The 22,477-nt window shown below is 54.3% G+C and overlaps 2 protein-coding genes across 3 annotated transcripts in view; one reads left to right on the top strand and one right to left on the bottom strand.

Annotated features, from left to right (window-relative positions):
* Positions 1 to 749: 749 nt before the first annotated feature.
* Nsg1 (neuronal vesicle trafficking associated 1) lies at positions 750 to 20,194 on the top strand. Of its 2 annotated transcripts, none has more exons than XM_051200283.1 (5): positions 750 to 929; positions 1,303 to 1,457; positions 4,433 to 4,549; positions 14,053 to 14,163; positions 19,812 to 20,194. In XM_051200283.1, exons 2-5 carry the CDS (start codon positions 1,329 to 1,331, stop codon positions 20,010 to 20,012), a joined length of 558 nt encoding a protein of 185 aa, XP_051056240.1. In that variant the 5' UTR covers positions 750 to 929; positions 1,303 to 1,328; the 3' UTR covers positions 20,013 to 20,194. The 2 variants fall into 2 exon arrangements, with proteins under 2 accessions (XP_051056240.1, XP_051056241.1); XM_051200284.1 differs by lacking the exon at positions 750 to 929 and adding an exon at positions 958 to 1,217.
* Positions 20,195 to 21,183: 989 nt separating this feature from the next.
* The window catches only part of Stx18 (syntaxin 18), a 99,310-nt gene continuing 98,016 nt past the window's right edge, over positions 21,184 to 22,477 (bottom strand). Inside the window, exon 11 of the mRNA XM_051200281.1 lies at positions 21,184 to 22,411. Coding sequence (XP_051056238.1) covers positions 22,316 to 22,411 — 96 coding nt within the window. The 3' untranslated portion in view covers positions 21,184 to 22,315. The remainder of the gene's footprint in view (positions 22,412 to 22,477) is intronic.

Below are 22,477 nucleotides of genomic sequence, written 5' to 3' on the forward strand. Positions count from 1 at the left end.
CCCTCCTGCACCCTCAGCCTTACTCCGTTTGTAGCTTCTCTCTTTCCCTTTGTCCTGCAAGCATGTCTGGCTAGAGGTCTGTAAAGTGCAGGGGCCTTCATCCGGGTAGCTGTGACAACTGCCTGGGGCGCTACTCAGGCTAGAAGTCCGTTTTCCCTTCTGGGTATCCGTACTATGCAGGCGAGCTGAGGCTGCTGTGGGGAGATCCTTGCCTTCCCTTACGCCTTGACCCCTAGCCCGCAGACAGCTTTGATTAGCTTGCCTCTCCTGGGGGCACCTAAGCTCTTAACCTAAGCATTAAACCTCCCTCTTTTGATAGAGACACGCCCTCATTTTTCATCCCCCTCCCACCCAGCCTCACACTAAGGACCACTCAGGTCTGTCATCCACATTGTCCTCCGAAAACCTTCGTCATCCTTCAGGATCCTCAAATCTGCTCGGCCGTGGGCCAGAACCCTCTCTCCTTCTCTTTGGGGCTTGCTGGTTTCTCTGCATCTCCCTCTTTCCTCCCTCCCTCCCTCCCGACCGCGCTGCGCTCGGCCACCGCCCCAGGGTCGCGCATCCCGCCGGGGTATCCCCCAGCTCGGCATCGGGAGCCTCAGGTTCTCCTTCCCCGGGTCTAGTCGCGCGCGGGATCCCCCGGGGAACCCCCCCTCCACCACTGCAGCCGCGTGCTCCTTTGTGCGGCCGATCCGCGCGCGGGCGGCGCTGCGTCAAGGCGGAGGCGCATCGGCGCGGCCCCACGCGCACTCCCGCGCGCGGCCCCCGGGAGCGGCAGGAAGGAGGCGGCGCGCGGAGGCGGGAGGCGCAGAACCCAATCGCTGGTCCCCCGGCCGCGGCGCCGCCTCCGCCATTGCTGCACGCGGGAGCGGGCGACGCGGAGCCTCGGAGCGCGCTTGGAGCCCAGACTTGCCGGAGCCGGGCGTGGGGTGAGTGCGGGTGGGGAGCGGGGTGGGCGGGCGAGCATCTCTCACGCTGAAGGCCGCGGGAGCCGCGCAGGAGGCCAGCGCCGCGGGACTGGGGACGCGTCCGGAAAGGCTGGGCATGGGTGGCGTCCCCTAGCCCGGCCGTGATGAGCCCTGCCCTCTGCGGGATGGGAGTTTAGAAATGCTCATCAATACACAGCCTGAAGAACCTGGTCTGGCTGCGATCGCCTCGTCCCTGTCACCTATCTCGGGAGACCAGGCGGGGACAGCGGACGGACGCGGGGACAGCGGGTGGGTGTGCAGAGTCCTCCCGGCTGTGCCCCGCCCCGCCCCGGCGACCGCTCGCCCTGACCCCCACCCGGCCCTCCCTCCGCAGGCCGCAGCCTCGAGTCTTTCGCAACCATGGTGAAGTTGGGGAACAATTTCGCAGAGAAGGGCACCAAACAGCCACTGCTGGAGGATGGCTTCGACACCATTCCCCTGATGACGCCCCTCGATGTCAACCAGCTGCAGTTCCCACCCCCGGATAAGGTATGAGACCCCGACATTCCCGCGCTGCTGGGTGTGCACCCTTAAATCTTCAGCTGCAACCGAGACAAAAGAAACGCCTTGTGCGCTTTGGGGATGAGAGGTGGGGGCGGGCTCAGCCGAGAGGTAGAAGGCAGGGTGAGCACAATGTACCCTCATGATTCTGGGTTTGGTGAGATTGTAGACCCCCTGCCTTAGATGGCACCTTTCTTCTTGGCAATATTCCTTAGTGGAAGGCCCCTCTTGACTTTGGGGAAGTCTTATGAGGAGCGATGCTTTTGGTACAGGAGTCTGGGGGTCAGGGGTGCTTCGGGTGGTGTGGTTTCAGCTCCACTTGCCTTACTGGGTGTGTGCTCAGAATTAGAGCCTTTTTCCTCTTTGTTCCTTTTGTGAAATCCGGAGATCTGAGCTCACCAATGCTAGTGTAAGCAGGACCAATCCTTACCGTGATGCATTTTTTTTCCCCTGAATTAAAGACTCCCCTCTTGAGTACTACATCCAGTGGGGTGTCATTGCTCCATTAGGGTATTTTATAACATTTAAAAGCAAATTCTACCCTTAAAGTAGAAGACAGCGTTGCAATACTCGAATGTAAAACCACACACCCTGCATCTACAGTCGGTAAACACAAAGGAGCTTGCTCAGTATTCCCAAACGCTTTAACGTTTATTGTCTCAGTTCATTCTCCAGTAAGAGGCTCCGAATCTGGGCACTGCATCCACTGGGCAGTTAGAATGGGGTGTAGGAGGGAGCTGTAGTAGGGTCTTCTTCCATTCCCTAACTTAGCTTCCCAAAGTGGTTTTGTCTCCTTAATTCTATTGTCTGGGTTTTTTTGGGGGGGGCGTGGGAGCAGGGAAGGGACTGGCTGCAGGTGTTTTCATTTGAGAAGTCAAGATCAGCTGGTCATAGCTGTGTACCCCACACCCCTGCTGTTGGCCCAGGCTAGCCTTCAGAGTAGGAGTGGAGCTGTTGAGTCTTTGGCCTCCACAGTATGGTGGGGTATCAGGGCTTGGTTCCAGTAACCCTACTCCTCCTGCCTTGATACACCCAGCCGAGGAGCACCAGAGGCCTGTGCCAGGGACCCTGTGTCCCGAAGAGGCACCCCTATCAGGTGATTCCCTGTAACTGGCCCAAGCTGCCTCTGTTGCTCTCAGTGTGTTCCATTCCAGAACTGCATGGTCGGCCACAAGGTGGAGGGCTTCAGGCAGGTCCCACATTCTGCCAGCCAGTCCTGTTGCTTGGGATTAGGCTACCTGGCTGTGTAGGTACTGAGTCTTCTCTTTTGGGGTCACTGATGGGGATGCTCCAGAAAAGAGTATTCCTGTGGGAACAGGCTTCCAAAGTCACAGAGGAGGAGACAGAGTCTCAGAGTTCACCGAATGCACCCAAGGTCATCATGCTGAAGGTCACTGGCCTCCAGGGTATGGAGGTCTCTAGCCTGCTGAGAGTTGGACACGTCTCACGCTTGACAAGAGTCAGGGAGGTTGGGGATGTGACTTCCCAGTGTGGAGAGCTGCCAGTCACATCAGGAGAAGCCATGCCTGACATTTGTTAGGGACACTTGCCGCACCAGGCACTGTTCTGTGCACTTCCTAGGCTGAACTCCAACGTGCCCACGTGGCTGCAAGGCAGCCGCCACCATTGCCCTTGTTTGACAGACATAGCAATGAAGGCCTGGGGAGTTTGAAAGGACCTATCCAAGGTCACCTGTCAATTAGTGGTAGATGGAGATTGAATTCAGGTGGCCTAGATGTCCTCACCCTCACAGTTCTGGAGGATACGGGCCTATGCCCTCCAGGTTATGGACAGGACACGAAGAAGCCTTCTGTATTCAGGTGAAATGGCTCCAAACATGTGCCCAAGGTCACAAGGTTTCTTGGGATGTGAGGATGGCAGGGCAGTGCTCAGTGCTGCCTTGAGATGATGCCTTCAAGGTGTGGACACCCCTGTCTTCTGCATGCTGGGAGTGTGGCTTGACAGTATGCATGGAAATGCAGGGCTCCCTGGCTTAATGCCAGGCACAGGCCACTTTGTCCCCTGTGACCACTCTTGAGGCTGGCTCCACAGGTCATGGCTGGAATGGAGAGTCCTCAGTCACATGCCTGGGGCCTGTCCTGAGTCACTCAGTTCCCTTTGTACCACTGTCAGGGCAGCGGGTGTCTCCCAAACCATGGGATCAATAAAGGACACTTTCCTCCAGGAGAAGTGTAGGGGGTTGGTTCTCTCCTGTCCCGGACGCCTGCTCTGGGGAGTAAGTTTGGGGGTTAGAGGTGAGTAACTCATTGATCCCACTCTCCCTATCCAAGGGAAACAGAGAGGCAATGGATTCCTGGCAGGCAGAGCTGCCGAGGCCAAGAAAGCAATGTCCCTATGGGATGCAGCTTGGGTTCTCAGGTTGGTGTGAAGTTGGCAAGGCTTCAGGGAAGTTTGTACAGGGCAGATGCATGGGTTTCCATGTTCACAGGAGAGAGTGGAGGGGCAAGGAAGGAAGGGAGGAAGGAAGGAAGGGAAGGAGGGAGGGAAGGAAGGAAGGAAGGGAGAGAGACTATTCAGTGCTGTGTAGTCCAAGAGGCTCCCCAGAGCAGTTTATTCCCAGGCCCTAGTTCTTGGGTGCTAGACAATTGTGTTCAGATCTTCTCTGGTGGCAGCACAAAAAAGTCAGTAGGAAAGTCCTAGACCAGGACTCTGCTGTAGTGGGTACTTGATCTGGCAGCCATTAGTCCCGTGGCCTTGGCCGGTGAGCATCGCTTCTCTGTTCCCTGGTTCTGCATTTTTCCCGGGACTGCTATAGGACCATGAATAGGCACTGTATCTGAAAGTGCCTGCATGGAGAGCTCTCAGGAAGCTGCTCTCACTGCCTGGAGGAGTTGGTGGGTATCTTTGAACTCGACAGCCCCAGGCTTACCTGCTCGGGGGCAGATGTGACTGAGCATGCTCAGTTTATCCCTGACCTTGTGCCTCTCTGTTTCCTGGCTAAGGTGGTCGTGAAAACCAAGACTGAATATGAACCAGATCGCAAGAAAGGCAAAGCACGTGCTCCCAAGATAGCTGAGTTCACTGTCAGCATCACCGAGGGTGTCACCGAGAGGTTTAAGGTGAGTGGTTGCAGGCTGAGCCGCCATCTTTAGGTCAGGAGGTGACTGCCCGGCTGCAGAGAGCTCTAGCAGGACAAAAATATGATGTGATTCCCTTATCCAGGCTCTGCAAGCCCAACAGGTTCTAATTCCCAACCTGGAGGGGTTTTCCCCCCTTTTAAAAATGTTTTCTATTTTTCTTTGCTTCGACCTCCAAAATAATCACATATCGCTTATTTTTATAACAGGGAAAACCCAATCCACGGACTTCCCTTTAGGCAAAAGCAATGAATATGAACAAACATTTGCCAGACATCAAAATATTTGCCTAATGGTTTCAGGAAGGAAGCACACAGCCTGAGGCACTTACATCCATCCAGGCAGGGCTCTGAGCCATGACCCTTGACCCCCAGTGCTTATGCAATCTCCTCTGAGGGCTGCCACATGAGCAGGGCACTCTTCTCCTGCATCCTACCTCATGAGGGTAGGGAGGGGACCGCAGGCTCATTGGTCCCGGCTCTCTTGGCGGAGCTGGGACCAGAGTCTGCCTGGCTGCAAAGCCTGTGTGTTCAACCTCCAATCCTTTACTTCTGCTACCTGTGCTGATGGCTGCTGAAAGTGGTAAAGTTCCAGTGAGCCCTGGTGGGAGGAGCCTTCCTCACAGCAAGGGTCCGCGTCTTCTAAAGTGGTATGCTGGTATTCTGGAAACTCCACTCTTTGGGAGATGTGGAGGAGAAAGTGAAATGGTGGCCACGGCCCAGACATCCTTAGACCTTGAATAGTGGTTCTGGATGGATCCCCACTGGGTTGTATGAGCAACCTGGTCATGGGTGTGGAGGCACATACCATCCACTGCACATCCCAGAGCATCTTTATTATCTCCTCTTTCTTGGGTGACCATGGGAACTATGGAAGCTGGGCTTGGGGACCAACACCAGTTCATAGCTGCAAGGGAATCCAGAAGAGCAGAGTGTCTTCATGGGGTATTGAGTACAAATCCCTTCTGCTTCCTGTTGCTGTCTGGTCTGCCTGGTGCAGTGGGTTCCATGAGTGTCGTTATCCTCTGTGTCCCTGGCACTTACTTCTGGTAGCTCATCTGACCATCCCAGCCTCCTTCCTCCTGCTTGCTAGTAACAGGTACTGCTTTCCAGATTGGGGGTGGGGAGTCCAAGATGAAAAGGAACAGAGGTCTATGTCTGCATCTCTGTGGTATAGAAGCCTGTCAGGTATGCTGAGCTGTTCTTCCTGACTCAGGGGTTGGCTGTTAACGTGTTTGGGGTTCATGACCAGTATTAAAAAGGATTAACTTGAGGCCAGCATCAGTGTTCCACTTCCGGATCAGCACGGTTGTCCTCTGCTTGCCAGTTTTTGCCCATCAACATCATGGGCACTTGAGATCAGGTGCAGGATCAGACATGAATGTCAAAGTGACACTGTTGGAATGTCATCTTGCCTAAGCATGTCCTGGTTTCTCATGTCTGATTGGACTTTTGTCCCCATCACCAATTTAGGTCAGTGAGTAGTGTGCTACCCAAATATCTTCTCCATCTGTTGAATGTCTCTGTGTGCCAGGCTCTGTCCCTTCTGGTGTTATTGGTTTGTGTTTTTCTCACATGCTTACTTGAGGCAGGTCCCTAGGTCCCTTGCCTAAGGCACAGGTGACGTACATTTGGCCCTAGGGCCCTAGGCAGCCATGGCTGGGCCTCTGTGTGGTTACTTGGTTTCTGTTGCCCAGAAGACCTCAGTGGATCTCTGCCATCCCAGTGGGCGGGCTGCTGCTGTCGGGAGACTTGCCTCGCTTCTCTTGCTGTCTCTGGGTGTCTGGGAAGATATTGGATAGTGGGACCCACTAGCGGGTTGCGCTACACTGTATTTCCCAGTCTCACACACGGCTGTCAGTGTTTTCCTAAGCCTAGCTTGTGTGCCTCCTTTATGACTCACCCCCAGAACGGCCAGGACTCCCCTCATCTCTGGTTCTAAAACCAGTACCTCCATTATCAGTGCCCGTGACCCAGACAGGAATCTGTCCCTCTCTCTCCTTCCCCGCCCGCCGAGGCTCCAGAGATGAGCTAACCCTGAAGTTCCCGCTGCCCTCTGCCAGGAGGGTGGTACTTGGAGAAGCAAACTTTTTATCTTGCTGAGTCCACAAATGCTTCAGGAAGCAGGATGCCGCAGTCCTCTCTGTGTTAGCTGGGGAGACTGGGACAGAGCTTGAGTTCAGGAAGCCTGCTCTTGGTTGGTGTTCGAGACCATAGTTTGACAAAGGGTATCTCTCCACACCCCTTTCCTCCGTTGACTCAAACCCTGTCCCGGAGCTATGGCTGCTGCCTTGCATCCCACAGAACCCAGGTCCCCCTCTTGCTCCAGGAGCTGAGCCAGATAATGCCTCTGACAGTGCCCTTTTTCCTCTTACGCCTTGCTTCTGTGTCCTGCCAGCCCTACCCCCTCACTGTCCTCTTTTAGGAAGGTGGGCTAGCCTGCACCTCTCTCTGGGGCATGGGCCCTGTGATCTGATACCCCAAGCAGGTACTGAAGAGTGATCTCATGACTTTGAAAAGGAAACCAGGCCATAGGAACCCCTGAGACATGAAAAAAAAAAAAAATGAATGTGTAGGACCTGTGTGCAGACAGCACTTACGGGCAGCCCGTGTCTGCACTGCCGGAGTCCTCGATACCATCTCTCCGGCGCTCTCAGTAAGAACTGGCTAAGTAAATGAATGACTCATCCATCATTCTGGTGGACTCCCATGGAGGGGGCTTGGCACGATTTCCAGGGTGTCCCTGTGGGTTCCTTAACAGCGGGCAGCTCTTCTGATCTAGCCTTCTTACTGTCAGGAATAGGTGTGTGCTCACCTGACAGCTGTCACAGGGTCAGCAGATGTCTAGCTACAGACCTGAGTCAGGAAATGGCAGATGCGCAGGGTAGGAGCTCTCTGAGCAGGCTGAGGGGAGCAACCTCCTGGGCCACTGACGGCTGACTCAGACAGATGACCCAAGTCCTAAGGGTGTTCCTTTCGTCAGCTCCAAATGCTTCGAAACCAGAAAATGTTACTTCCTTACATGTATCTGTGAGTTCCATAAGGTTCCACCCAGGTGACCTGCATTTTAGCCAGCTCTGCAGCTGGATTAATGTCTTGATGGTGCACAGCCTGGCTCAGCAGCAGAGACATTCGGAGGGATGGATCCATTTGGAAATGTCCACCCTTCTGGAAAGTCCTCTTGGCCTTTAAGACTTCATGATATTTTCCGTGTCCCTAATTGCACACATACAATAGGCCATGTGGCTGGTTAAAGATTCTGAGTCTTTTCTGAACATGGAGGTTTGGGGGGGAAGAACAGGATATCTGGAATCAAGGACCCAGCCTATGACCCTCCCAGCAGGGATTAGTCACGGTGGTGGCAGGGACAGCACACCATTCTGATGGTCATAGTTTGGTTCTTTTCCTCTGCATGTGTGTAAATCCTGGGAAGGAGATCCTGCCTTTTAGACCTTGAAGCAACAGATAAGTTGTGTGTACCTGTGAGCCTCTGTCCTTTGTTTGCATTGTTACGGTGTGCCCATCTCTCTTAACTTTGGAGGGCACCCTTGAAACCAAGTGTCGTTTTGGATATTACATCGCGGTTATCACTGAAGGATTCATCTCTGGGCTGCAAGGTTGCTAGGTTGGTTGCTAGGTAACAGCTGCTGGTGGGGGGAGGCTTTGTAAGATCGCTACACAGGGATAGCAGGATGAATCACCCTGAGGCAGCCAAAAGCCTAGGCTTCCAATGAGGCTTGAGTCAACGGGAAGAGCAGCCATTTAATTAATCAGAGGTGTTTTTACACTGAGAGTAAAAGCAGGCTAAGATGTTGCTCAAATGAACTAAACCTTAACATTAAAGAAAGAAAGAAAGAAAACAAACAAACAACAAAACCAACCCTGTGATTTCCCACTTGTGCAGGCAGCGTGTAATGGGCTGCTGGATTTGCTTCTTAATGTCCTGGAAGACCGATGCTCCACAGTGAGGCAGGCTCAGGGAAGGCTCTGCCAGCTTTCTCCTCTGCCCTCATGCTTTGTGGCTTCAGGGTGAAGAGGGCTGATGGAGGTCACACATATGCTCCAGTCAAGGGTTTTGTGATGGAGCCACACCCCTCTCTGGTACCACCACCCTGCTCTAGCCTTGAGAAGTTCTAAGGTCAGCCGTGCACATGGCCAACCTTTCAAGGTCAGTGAAGAGCTGGGAGGAGGTCGTAGGAGAGGCCACTTAAGGATGGTCCTCAGAGCTGGCAGTCAGTGCTGCAGTGGAGGTGTCCCTTGGCACGCTGTTGCAAATGATGCTGTGGGTGGTTTGTTTCTTTCTCTTGCATCCTTAATGACCTTGAGCTTCCTGTGTGCCTGCTTCCCACACTCTCTAATAATCCCCACGGCAGGTTCCAAGTCACACTTACTAACCGTTTACAAATGGCGATGCAATTTCCCTATATCCAATATAGAGAGAGAATGTGGGGGTAGGGTCTTCGTTCATGGTGGCAACAGAGACCTTAGAACCTTGTTTAAAGACCCTGATGACCTGCACCCGGGGCCACCCACATCTGCATCTGCAGAACATGCAGATTCTGGGTCCAGCTATGGGCAAGGGCTTCATCCCGGCTCAGGTAAGACATAGGTTGAATCACTGTGGGGTATGTGTCTGTGTTCTCTTCTGTGTAGTACCTAAAATATTTAGCTGTGCAAACACTTGGAGGTTTCAGGATTCATTCTCGGAGATTTTTTTTTTTCCTTTCCCTGTACTGCATTAGTCAGCGAAAGGCTGCTTTCCTTTCCTTGCCCCTCCCCCTGAGGGATGGAGGACAGAGACAGTAAGTGACCTAGCGCCATGGACCTGCTCAGCCTGGGCCCTTCCTGAGCCTTGCTTTTCTCGCCCTCCGTGGCAGCATCAGACCATTCACTCTCAGTGTGTAACGGGGAAGGCAGGGCTCAGACCCACGTCCTAAGACACTGACCTAGGTTAGAGTGAGTCCCCTGGTGTACTTGGCGGTGATTCTGCTGCTTCCTGCCTAGTGGGGAGGGCCGTGAGAACGGGTCAGTAGTCGACCAGGTCACCATAACCCAGGCATGAACTGTGACACTGGTGAAAGGCTAAGTGGGCAGTGATGCTGAGCAGCCAGCTCAGTTGGAGCATGAAGGATGCCCCCTTTCCTGCTTCATTGGGGTCACCCTGAGCCCCCCTCATCCTCAGCTCACAGGGGTCACACCCTGAGCCCCCTCCGCTCACTGGGGTCACACCCTGAGCCCCCCCACTGGGGTCACACCCTGAGCCCCCCCACTGGGGTCACACCCTGAGCCCCCCCCACTGGGGTCATACCCTGAGCCCCCTCCGCTCACTGGGGGTCAAACCCCAAGCCCCCTCTCCTCTATGGGTCATACCCTGTGAGTCTGTGGAAGCCAGAGCAGCCCTGGGCAGGGACGAATAGACTGTGTCCCTGGGTGAGATTGAGGAGGAGGGGGCTCAGGGTGACCCCACTGAAGCAGGAAATGGGGCATCCTTGGTACTTAGACCAAGCTCAGACTCCTGCCTTCCTCCTCCGGCCCATTAAAAACAGTGATAAAATACATATACACAACTCACCATCTCAAAGTACAGTCTAGTGACATTTAACAGTCATGCAGTCTGGAGCATTTTATTATCTCAGGAGCTGGCCCAGTCACATGGAGCAAGCCCCACTCCGCCATAGCCCCAGCAGCCTCGGATCTGTTTTCTGTCCCGGTAGATGTCATCTTCTAGACACATCGCAGAGCAGATACCCTGTGCAACCTTTCGTGTCTGACTTGCTCAGCAAGCCACTGTCAAGGTTCATCATCAGATGAACATGTATCAGCACTTCATTCTTTTTGAAGGCCGAGTAATATTCTGTTGTATGGACATACCACATTTTCTTTATCCGCTCAGCCATCTTTGTGCAGTGTTTCTTGAAAGACCTGTTTCTCTTTCTTGTAGGCAAATACCCAAGAAGAGGATTGCTAGTTGCCAGGATAATTTTTTATATTGTATGTGTTCTGGAACTGCCACTGTTTCCTGTACCAGGGCCACCAGAGTTCCGGTGTTGCCTCTGTGCATCACCAGAATTTGGTACAGCCATTACAGTGGGTGTGACATGGCACCTCCTTGTGGTATGATTTGCATTTCCCTGATGCTTAGCAACGCTGACCTGCTTCCTGGGATCTTGCCACACCAAAGGCTTTTTGACTCCAGCTCCTTGGTGTGTCAGTGGGCAGCTCAGTCAGCCGGCTCATGTCCCCACTTCTGCCGGGTCGCGATGCTGCCCTCACCATGCTTTCCATCCTACGGTCCCCTCTGGTCTTCACTTCCCCTTTCTCACCTCCCAATGAACTCTTTATCCCGTGAGAGCCATGCTCCTCCAGGAGGTCCCCAGCGTAGTCAGAGCGGCCTCTCTTGTGGCACTTATTTGCCGGTTTTAAATCGACACCAGGGTGATTTCGGAGGAACGGCCCAGCTGCTCAGCCATCTCTCGAGATGCATACTTTGGGTGGCTAATGTCAGATCCCTGAGAAGGTTCCCTCATAACTTGGGATTCCCAAAATGGGAGAAGGTAGGACCTTCTGAGTTTGAGGGACTTTGCCCCCTTCATGAAGGAAACAGAAAAGAAATTGGTGACAGGCTTGGTCTAAAGGCAAGCCCGGTCAGTCTGTTATTTACTCTTTGTTATATTTTTCCCCCTCTGATTTCACATACATTTGTCTCATTTGAAAACTATATCAATAGGTGAGCATCATGGCAAGGCCTGCAATTCTATCTAGTCAATGGTGAGGCTGAGGCAGGAGGATTGCCATTTCATGGCCAGCCTAGACAACTTAATGAGGCCTTGTCTCAATAAAAAATGGACCCAGGCACCATGTCCCCTGTGCCTGAGAGAGAAAAGGCCCAGAGGGCTGCTCTTCGCTGGTCAACTCATTTCTCCTCAAAGGACTCTCTTGCTTTTGTCCCTCGTTCCAAAGAGGGGTAGGAGTCAGCCCTGTCTGGAAGGAAGCCAGTGGCCCTGTAGGCCTCCCCAGGTCATGAAGGGAGAAGACTACACTGGTACAACTCCATCCTGTGTGAGAATATTTATTTAATAAAACCCAAATGCCCAGACCCCTGCCAGCCGAGAGGCCAGTTCCTGGGTTCTCTCTAGGTGCAGGAGCCTGCTTAGTAAGGGCTCATTTGGAGGCAGGCTCACTGGCCTCTCCCCAGTCACCCTGACTCTCTCAGGACACCCAGGAGGGGAGGAAGGCTCACCTGGGTAACCCAGGTTGCTCCGTACCCCAAGAGCCTTGGTGCGCTCCAGGGTTCGCAGTCCAGCTTGTGCTATGGGAACAACACTGGAGGTCTGGCTGCTGTTTCTTCATGTGTGTGTGGGGGCAAGAGGGCAATCTTGAGCGCCCTTCCTCCGGCCACATCCACCTTATTCTTGAGACCAGGTTTCTTTCTGACTTGAAATCACTGGCTATACTATGCCGGGTGGCCATACACTCTGTCTCCACAGTGCTGGAATTCCAAGCGCGTGCCATCATGTAGTTTTTTTTTTTTTAATTTTTTTAATTTACTTTTATTGTGGAGCCCCTTCGTTGCTGTGGCGAGGCAGAACACCGTAATGGAGAGAGGGTCTAGTGAGGCCTAGCCGCTCGCTCACGGCAGCTAGGAAGTTTTGAGTAAGGGTGGGGCGGGGAGTCGAGAAGCGAGGAGTGGGGAGGGGGAGGGGCAGGAACAGATGCCCCTTCAAAGGCACCCCCCCCCCAGTCCTCCCCAGGCCCACCTCCTAGTAGCCCGTCAACTATGAACTTGTCCATGGAGTAACTCACGGGTGAAGTTGGCGCCCCCCATTCACCTCAGTAGCTCTGAGGTGACGAAGTTCAGCAATGAGCCATTTAGGAGAACACTGATATTCAAAGTAGCCTCCGGTTACAGGGATTCTGTCTATACATGGGATCCTGTGTTTGTGCCCATGACTCCAGTCGGGCCAACGACAGGGGATACCTGGGCAGCAGTCAGCAGTTCTGATGTCCGGCTTCCACCCCTGATACTCGCTGTCATGACTCTGGGTGGGGCTCCTGTGGTGATAACAGTGAGCCATCATGAGAGGCTTTCATTTCCCTTGCTGGTTCCTGGCTCCCCTAGTGTCCCGATGGCCCAAACGAAGGTACTCCCTCTTTGACATTTGGGCCTCTGTCAAGAGCCAAGTGCGACATCATGGTTTTCCAGCTTCTGCATGGAGGCCGCAACACTAGCTTGGTGTGTCCACTGTGTTCCTGCCTGGGATCTCTTGCAGATAGTACCATGAGCGTCGGCGTGGAGCTGGAACCCCTTTTCACAGATGAGGGGCTAAGGAGTACAAGGGGTGTCCTTTTCAGGCTGCCTTGCGCCCGGCACCTGCTGCAAAGGGCTAGCTCACCTGAGTCTGCAGGTTCGTCTGTCCTGAAGTTGACTGAAGGATGAATGGTGGTGGGTGGTGTAATTCTCCTGCTCGTCCTTGTAGAGAAAGCCTCAGGGAGGCTCTCCAAACCTGGAGGGGTTGCAGGTGTCTGACTCAGTAATTTAGTTCTGTGTTCTAGAATACTACTAACTGCCTTGTTTATGTATATGTTGGGGAGGGGGGTCATGAAGGTCTCCAAACTGGGGTCAGGAGGAGCTCGTGTTTGGTTATTTGATGTCTGCCTGTACAGCTGGTGTCCGGAACGAGGCGGGCGGGGAGGTAGGAAGCCAGCTGCGTCTGTTTGTACAGACTGGTGTCCGTGGGCCACATGCTGGCTCCTAGGGTCTGCCCAGGGATCCTGAACTCTCCCCCATGCTTCTCCATCTCACTCCTCTCTCACCTCATAACATGCGTTTGCCACCACCACGTTCCTCAGCAGCCAAGTAGGCATCTTAAGGTCTAAATACAGCAGCATCTTGTGGTGCCTGACCACTGTTGCTTGCGCATCTGTGAGCCGTGTCTCACCACAGCCACTGCTGTGGCTTTGTACCTACCCAGGGCTGGGCATTCAAGTGTGTGGCTTATGGCCCCAAGGAAACCCAAACATAATCTCTGTCCTCGGACCGACCACCGCAGAGTGCAGGGCTGAGGGCAGAGATTTTGCCTATGCGGTTCCAGCATGGGGTAGCCTGGGGTCTGAGGGACAGTGTCCTCACACAGAGACCAGTGCCCAGAGATATCTGTGAGCAGCTGTTTCCTTGGTGACAGGTGCTCAGCTCTGTATGTGGGGGGCCCTGAGTACAGCCCAGCTCCACTTCTCTGTCAAGGGTCCGAGCTGCTGGGGAGCCATGCGGCCGCTACGTCTTGTGTCTGTGCACAGAGCTTGTAGCCTTGGAATACCACAAACCCATGAAGGTGACACGTGGATGATTTGAAAAGTTAAAAGCCATACAAAATAGCCAAGAAGAGGCGATTTCCCCCGGTCTGCGCAGGCGCACACACCTTGTGTGTATGACTGCTTCTGCTTGTCGGTCGGCTGTTTACCCACGGCCTTCTCTGCCTCTTCCCACAGGTTTCTGTGCTGGTTCTCTTTGCCCTGGCCTTCCTCACTTGTGTCGTCTTCCTGGTTGTCTACAAAGTGTACAAGTATGACCGCTCCTGCCCGGATGGGTTTGTGTTGAAGGTAAGGACTTAGCCCCCTGGAGGTGTCTCTGCCCCTCTTCCCTCCCCAACCCTAGGGCCCTGTAGCAGGAGCCTTGGCTGTGCACCTATAGTGGGAGGGTCCTCCGAAGGCCCTGCCGGGGCAGCCAGACAAGGAGGCTGACGACACCAGAGGGCTCACTGTGCAGGAACCCCCTGGCTTATCCCTGGGGCAGAAAGTGCCAGCTGTCACTCCCTCTAGTACCTGGTGGGGTTTGGGGGCTGGGACCAAAAGAAAAACCCTGCCCCAAGCCACACAGAGGGGCTCTCCTGCAGGCTCCATTGCAGGAGCCGTGTTGGCATCTGGACTTTATGCACACATGGAAATGTTCTCTCTGGTTCCGTGCCTCCTTCCCACGAGCCTGCTGTTGGCACAGATGCATTTACACAGGACAGAGGACCAAGGAAGCAAAACTGAGGGAGGGGAGATGATGGGGTGGAGGGAGGGGAGATGGGGTGGAGGGAGGGGACGGAGAAGAGCAGAGAGGTGTAGGCTTGCATGTGCCACTCACTCCTGTCTGGTTTGAACTTCCCAGCTGATAGAAAACGGTCCTGGGCAGGACTCGGAGCTCCTGAAGGGTAGGCAGAGCAGGCACTGAGTGCGCCTGTGCCGAATGGCTCATGGGTCTTTGCTGGATGGATGGCGGCTCTGGGTTTTGCTGAGGCGCAACTGCCGTTCCCTGGCAGAGCAAGTTAGAAGAGCTGAGTGTTCACATACCCCAGGCAGGGCCTCCTCCTCCTCTTACACCTCGAGGTCCTTCAGGGCTTCTGACAAGTCTGGCTGCTCAGGGTGTTAGGCTGCAGCCAGGAGCCACTGATGCAAAGACAGCTTTCCTGAAGCCCTTCTGGTTCAAGAAACATGAGGTGGGCAGGCATGCGTATACTGACTGAGGAGGACTTGGCATGGAGGAGTATGGGGGGCCTGCCCTTTCTAGAAGGTGGCCCTTACTGGGGCCGCCCGTGGAGCATGGGGCAGAGTAGGAGATGGGGTGGTGGGTGGTGACAGTAGGGGTGTGCTGGGTGGGAGAGGGGCCAGGGTATGGCCAGACTATACACTGCTAAGCACCCTCAATGCCTAAGCCAAGGCCCTAGGAAAGGAGTGTGGCGAGGAGGATGGTCCCTTGGGTCACCCGGACGTTGGGAGAGGCCGGCAGGAGCTGATGGAGGGAGCTGCTAGAGTGAGGCAGGGCAGGGAGGGCCTGGATGGCAGACACAAGGTGCGAGGCAGACGAGCTTGGCAGTACGTGGACGGGAAGGCTGAATTAAGGAGGCCAAGGAGGGACAGAAGTGGAGAGCCTGGCCCAAAGCTGAGTGACTGACTGAAAGGCTGCTATCATTGGGGACAGGCAGGGGACAGCTCCATCCTGCAGCCATTGCTCACAGATGAGGGGGAGCTCCCTACCAACCACAGACCTAGGCATCCTGAGTTTCCTGTCCGGTCCCTTGTCTCCAGTCTGGGGCAGGTCCCTCCCAGGAACAGCAAGAGGCTAAAACTTCTGGCTCTATTTGGCAAGCCCAAGTGCTGTGGGAGAAGCTGATGCAGAAGGATGATGATGATGGTAATGATGAGAAGAAGATGAAGGCGGGATCGAGCCTGACTTCAGATCAGATTCCTGGCAGTGTGGAGGGGACTCAGGATCTGCATGGATAAAAGGCCCTACAGGGCGTGTGGTCCTCAGCCCCTTGGGAATTCAGAACCCCATAGGTAGTTCTGGAAATGCACTACTGTGGGCTTGTACATTTTCCACCAGTCTTAATGGTGGTGATCTGGATGATACAGCCAGGAGGTATAAGGTGACTTTCTGGGTGGGTGAGGGGGCCTTTCCTCCATCCATGTGTGGAGGGTTGGTCGTGAGGGCTGTGAGCCACGCTCACCCTGAAGTGTACGCGCAGAGCCTCAGGGGGCGGGGTGTCCCTCCTACCTTTTACCAATGGGAAATTGGGTTCAGATGCTCTTGCTCATGTCCCAGGTCATGCCCTTCAGTTCCTTCAACTCCTCAGCACATAATTTCTAGGGCATCTTTAAGTGTACCAGCTGAGCCCTGGGGATCTGGCTGGACAGGATGCCTAGGGGGAGGGGAGTCCCATAAGTCCGTGTTCTACCAAGAAGCCCTCTTGCCACAGCCAAATGGCCTAAGCTGAGGAATGTGTAGAGGCAGGAAAAGGCAGACAGAGGCAGGGTAGTGATGTGTGCCTTCGATCCATGCCATATGACAGCCACACACTTTCCAAAACACCCCTGTGGGTGACTGAGGCTTTGTATTTTACTTCCTTTACCAGAAAGGGAGTGTGACAGCCTTTCTCCACATGGGTATAGACTGAACACCTGAGCCCCCCAGCTCCTTCTGCGGATCTTGACACCATCAGCCCCTCCGAGGGCCTCTGCGCATCGCATCTTTTAGTAGCCCTGCTGTGCTATGCAGGAGGTGTCAGACACCACCTGCTGTCTTCTTCCAGCCTGGCATCAGGCAGGGGCATTTCCCAGCTGCCCTTGGATGCCCATCCCTGTCCCATGGCTCCTCAGGTCTTGGTTTCATGCACAGCTCCAGCAGGGTCCTGCACTGTGTGCCAGACTGGACAGGAGTAAAGATGGTAACTACAGCCCTCTCCACACTTCCCCAAGGACTGGAGAGGGATATGTGTCAAGGGCACAGTGAGGGCGTCAGTGCAGGCTGGAGGAGCTTGGTCAGCTGTAGAGTCCCAGCGGGCCTGTGCAGATATTTTCTTCTGCAGGGGAGGGGTTCCAAGCCGGGGGTGGGGTGGGGTCAGGACACGGTAGGCTGTACTCTGGAGGGTTCTTGGAACGTCTCATCTTTTCTGTTTATCATCTTTGGCCATACCCTGGCTTCTTTCTGAGCTGCCCGGCACTGACTCTCATCCTTACAACAAAAGCAGCCAGGATGTGTGGCAAATTAGCCCATTTTAAAGATGAGGCGACCGGGGCGCCGAAAAGAGCACTTGGGATCTCGGCTGGAGCTGTGCCCTGGCCCTAAGGCTTGGCCTTGCCTGTAGCACTCAGCTTCAGCCAGTGCTACCCCCAGAGGTGCTGCCCCAAGGGCAGGATCAGCAGCAAGCCCCCTCTACAGCTTTGTGGCCTTTTCTGAACTCGCTCTCAACGCTTAGGGATGTCTAAGCGTTATACTTCAGCTGCTATGGAGACCCCAGTATCCTCAGGCAAGGGCTGATCCTTTCCATCGTTATCTACCTTACGGGTGGTGAAGGCGCTTCTGAGGAGAGGCACGAGGGATGCCATCCCAGAAAGGGTGTTGTCAAGGCTGGAGCCCCCCCCCCCCCCCCCCCCCCCGTGTATATGGGTCCCGAGTGCCCACTGGGTCCTGCACTGTTGCCGTTATCATCTTTCCGATCATCACCTTCCTAGGCCCCGTGGTGACGATCCCGCATGCTGGCAGCTCTACCAGGGCTCTTTATAACTCACCCTCTGCCCCTCCTGGAGAGGCCAGTTGACCTCGCTGAGTGACCAGCAGGACTCCGTGGCATAGGCTGTGCCATGTTCTTAGCCACCTGCTGACCACTCCCCACAGTCCAGGCCCCACACCCACAGCAGGCTCTGTGCCGGAGGGGTCCTTAGCAGGGAGGGCTCACTCTGAAAGAGAAGGAATCCCCCCAATTAGTTTCCAGATCTGCCCAGATGGCTGCTCTCCATGATCGCAGCCTCCTTTCTCCGTCAACATCCTTCATGCTCTGCCCTGTTACACCAAGCAGCAGCAGAGCAGTGTGCCAAGTGGGTCAGGGTTCAGAGGGAGACACTACACTCCAGCTGCAGTGGCCTTTGGCTGAGTAAGGAAGGACCACACACCAGGAGGCCAGGTCAGTGTCTTCCTCAATGACCTCTCTTTCGGGAAAGGGTCTCCCACTGAGCCTGGCAGCCCGGGATTACAGGTGTGCTCTCCTCTCTGTGCAGGCCCTGAGTGCTAAGTGTCATGTAGGGGTGACTGTATAGTAGCTGCAAAACCAGAAAGTGTGGGCGGGTGAGCCGAGCTGGTCTCTACTCCCGAGGCCATGTGTGCCAAGAATTGCTAGCTGGACCGAAGATGCCTGTGGCAGAAACTGAAAAAGAACAGGGTGAACCCATTGTTCTCGGGGTGGAGGCGATGGAAAGGGCTGGCACCTTGGAAGGGTGGCCCTGTGTGGTGGCGGACAACAGTGGCGGAGGTCCCAGCTGGAGCCGTGCTCTCACGTTTGCTTGTGTGGTTCTCATCTGCGTCAGCGAGCCTCTTCACCTCTCCAGGCTCCACTTTTCCACCTATAAAATGGACTGAGTGGCATGAACCTTGCAGAGAGAGAGAACTGCCTCTCTGCAAGAGGGCACGAGGGAAGCCTGCAGACAGGTGCACTGCAGTCCCCTTCTGTCGCTGCAAGAGGAGGGACAGAAGGCCTGAGAGTCACCGGATATTCTCGAGGGCATGCACCCAATTGGGTTGTCCTATGGACCTGCCCTTGGCTTTCACACTTAGGCAAGAGGAAGTTCCTAGGAACCACTCTCTGATACCTTAGGCGGCCTACCCACTCTACTGGAGGCCTACTCTGCGGTTAGGGATGGAGACGCTAGGTCATCCAAGAGAACAACTCGGCATTGTGTGTCATGTAATAGGAGTGGGTCCTGGGCTGTGGCCTGGGCTGATGCTGAACTCACTCCTCAGGGAGACACCTGAAATAGAGATGATCTCAGTACAGCTCCAAGCCATTCTGGGAATGAGTATATGGGTCTAAAAACTCCCACCACCTCTGACTCAACTGTGGGGTCTCACAGTCCTATCTGAGCAGGCTTGGTGACACCATGCTTTGGGGAGCTAGACACAAGTAACCGTGGCTTCAACAGGGTGGGAAGTTCACTGCTGGTCTCAGAAGTCCAAACTGGAAGGCAGTGCAGGGACTCATCTCGAGCTCTGGTCCCATCTTTCCCTGCTCTGTGGCTCTTGAGGGTTTGTCCTCTGGGTAGTCAGAGCTGGTTGGGAAGAGGATATGTGGACACTAGTGGGAATACAGCTGCTCTTTGGGAGCCAGCCCCAACGCTGCTTGTTACAGCCATTCAGAGTCTCTTGGCTTGAGGCTAGCCACATAGCCCTATAGAGCAGGTTAGAAATGCAATCATTGACCAAGTGCATAGCTCAGCTCAGAGGATAACTCGCAGGGGCTGGTTCCCGTCTCCTACCATGCAGGTCCTGGGGATTGAACTAGTGTTGTCAGGCTGACTTCAAGCATAGTTACCTGCTGAGCCAATTCACTGGCCCCTCTCCCGAGCCTTCCGCAGTGTTCTTCCTCTTATTTCAGGTGGACTGTGTGTAGACATGTCAAAAGTGTCCTTTCTTCTAATAGATGAACAGCCAAGGACAATCAGCCAATTAAGAAGCTTGATGAAGGGAGGCCTGCTGCCTCTTACACCTATCCCGGGAGCCCTAGTGCCCACTGCAGCACAGCCAATCTTGTAGCTAGCTATGCCCGCAGAGGGCAGACCCATTCATCTGTCCATTGTCAGGGTTTACTTAGTGCCCACGTCTACAAGCTCAGGGAAGGTGCTTAAGAGCAATTTGGGGGAGGGGGATATTCACTGCAGACACATGATGGTACCCACTGTATCTACCACCATCTCCATGGCCTCCTGTCTTACAGAACACCCAGTGTATTCCAGAAGGCTTGGAGAGCTACTACACGGAGCAAGACTCCAGTGCCCGGGAGAAATTTTACACTGTCATAAACCACTACAACCTGGCCAAGCAGAGCATCACGCGCTCCGTGTCACCGTGGATGTCAGTTCTGTCAGAAGAGAAGCTGTCCGAACAGGAGACTGAAGCTGCGGAGAAGTCAGCTTAGCCAGCTGGGCGGGTTCCTTACAATGTGTCACTTGAAGGCAACAAAGGGACTTTGAGGGACATTTCATTAAATATAATTACTGATAATTTAGAGGTTACTCATTTACGGTGCAATTGCTTCTGTTTGCTAATGCTGCTTTGCAAATAAAACTTGCTGCGGACCACCCACAGGCATAAAAACAAGCGCATCTCAGCATTGCTTAGAGAGCTTGACACCACAGCCCATGCTGAGGAGTCTCCATTTAGCTCCTTCACTGGGGTTCACTGGATGCTGTCAAAAGATAATGTACACTGGATGGATATGCCATGGGTCTGGCCACCAGAGCAGTGCAATTGGCGGTTTCCTTTTTTCTTTTATGCCCCCTTGCTGTCTGCAGACCTTACTCCATAGCCATATCTAGAGCGACCGCCATGCTTTGCCGGCAGCAGTGCTAACTGCTAAGATGCCCTGTTAAGTGGCACAGAGAAGGGCAAGTGCGCGCCTCGACACAGCCCTGCTAGCCCCTGCCTGGGCAATTCTGGGAGGTCCTCTTTGGTGTGTGCACTGAGCAGAGTTCAGGGGTGGGGCGGGGAGGAGCTGGCGCTGGGCCAGGGGGTGCAGAGCCTGTTTTCTTGTGTGGGGGGGCTGTCTGCTGGTGATGTGCTAGATAGGAAGAAAGCCCACCGGCCCTTTCCTTCCCTGTTACGAATATGTTTGCACGTACAGCCCTGTATGCAGGTGTGTTTTGGCTTTTCGTTTTATTAATGGCGTGGGCAAAGTGAAAATGTAATTTTGGGTAAGCCAGGGCTACTTTAGCTTTTACTCTGTGAACAGATGTGACTCGTGTGCTCTGAGAAGGGTGCAGGACGGCTGCTGGGGGAGGGGGAGCTGATGTGGCACCTTGCAAAGACAATATCTGAGTCTACAATCTTTGTAAGAAAAGTTTGTTTGTTTCAATCTGAATCTTGACATTAAAGTATATGTTTACAGAATCACCAGTAGGTAAACTACATGTGTAAGACAATTAAATAGAAAAAGGTATTCATGGTTGTTTTCTTCCATGTTCTCAGAATGTGTTGTTTCTAGGGGGCATGTCAGAAGTCCCAGTGTCCCTTAGTAGGTCAGAAATAAGCGGCAAGTAGTGGGAGACCCTCTGTCAGCAGGGAAGGGGACCACGGTCGGCGACGCTGTGTTTCCTGAGGTGTGCTACTGAGACAAAACAGTTTATTGTTGGGGTGTTTTGAAACAAGGACCATGAGTTCAGCACAGGAGGGGGGGTTGTCATGTGTTTGGAGGGCGTTGGAAAGCTGTGAGAAATGCATAAAGAGCAATAAACATGTGCCAAAGCTTGCCCTGCTGGGGTCTGACTCGCGGACTATGTGAGTGCAGGAGACAAGCCCCATGGTGTTTTCTAGTGGTGGCACTTTACCCACTGTGAACCCTCCCAGTGTAACTTCTCACGCTCACCCTGCAAATAAAAAGCTTGTGGGTACCTGAGCTGCACGCTGGACTGTCTGTACTCATGCGCTTCAGCAGGGATTGTGAGACACCAGGGTACATCTGGGAAGATGTAGGCTGGTGCTGCACACTTACAGTTCTTAACAGGCAACTCTGTGGCCTCTTGTAGAGGGGCAGGTATGCAGGAGCAGGGCAGGAGGAGGCCCGGCCTTCAGTCCACACCCTTCTTGGGACAGGAAACTAGGCTTTACATGCCCTAGGCTCTGGCTCTGCTCTTCACATGCTGGAAGCCAGGGCAGGAGAGGGGCCTAGTGGAGGGCATCAGTGTGCCTGTCCAGTCAGGTGGCAGCCACCCACAGCTGCTCCGTGGCGACGCACTGGCTGCAATAAGTGGCTGTAATTGCATTTATTAGCTTGACAAGGCAGATGTGAACAATTTTCTATGACAAAATGGCCACATATCAGCACACATTAGATGCCACAAGGCATAAGAACCAATGGCTTTAGAAACATTAGATGTGTTCTCCCCTGAAGCTACTGGTGTGTGAAGGCAGGAGACGAGGCCCCAAGCATTGTAATGGGGACAGCAGGTGTGCCATATCCCTGCCAGGCTCAACCCCACCATGGTTGTGGCCTCTCGTGGAGGCGCAGCACATGACAGCCCCTCCCCCACCCTCTGAAGACGGCCCAGGACACTTTGAACCCATGCATTTCCGGGTCCTGACAGGTTCCAAATGTTGGCTCGGGGGGGGGGGGGCACGACTCCCCAGTCCTTGGACCTTACACAGCTACGCGGCAGACGCGATGCATGCTGGTGCGTGGCATGTCTGAGGCAGCAGCGTGGGCACGGGCGCAGCCCTGCAGGGCTAGCTGTCGTACCAGTCAAGGAAGAGCAAGGAGAAGGAACACATCACGAGGAAGAAGAGGATCCACACCCGGAAGCCCGCATTGTTCTTGATGGCCTGGCGGGAGGGGCACTGGGGTCAGCACCCCTCTTGACTGGGTTCAGAAGACCTAGGCACCCCAAT

This window comes from Phodopus roborovskii, unplaced genomic scaffold (assembly GCF_943737965.1).
Source record: "Phodopus roborovskii unplaced genomic scaffold, PHOROB, whole genome shotgun sequence".
Lineage (NCBI taxonomy): Eukaryota > Metazoa > Chordata > Mammalia > Rodentia > Cricetidae > Phodopus > Phodopus roborovskii.

Excerpts from the sequence above, each read along its gene's own strand:
- Nsg1 (XM_051200283.1), top strand. The coding sequence starts at position 1,329 with ATGGTGAAGTTGGGGAACAATTTCGCAGAGAAGGGCACCAAACAGCCA. Across the intron at positions 1,458-4,432 it reads AGTTCCCACCCCCGGATAAG|GTGGTCGTGAAAACCAAGAC; the intron begins GTATGAGACCCC and ends TTCCTGGCTAAG. Across the intron at positions 14,164-19,811 it reads CGGATGGGTTTGTGTTGAAG|AACACCCAGTGTATTCCAGA; the intron begins GTAAGGACTTAG and ends CCTGTCTTACAG.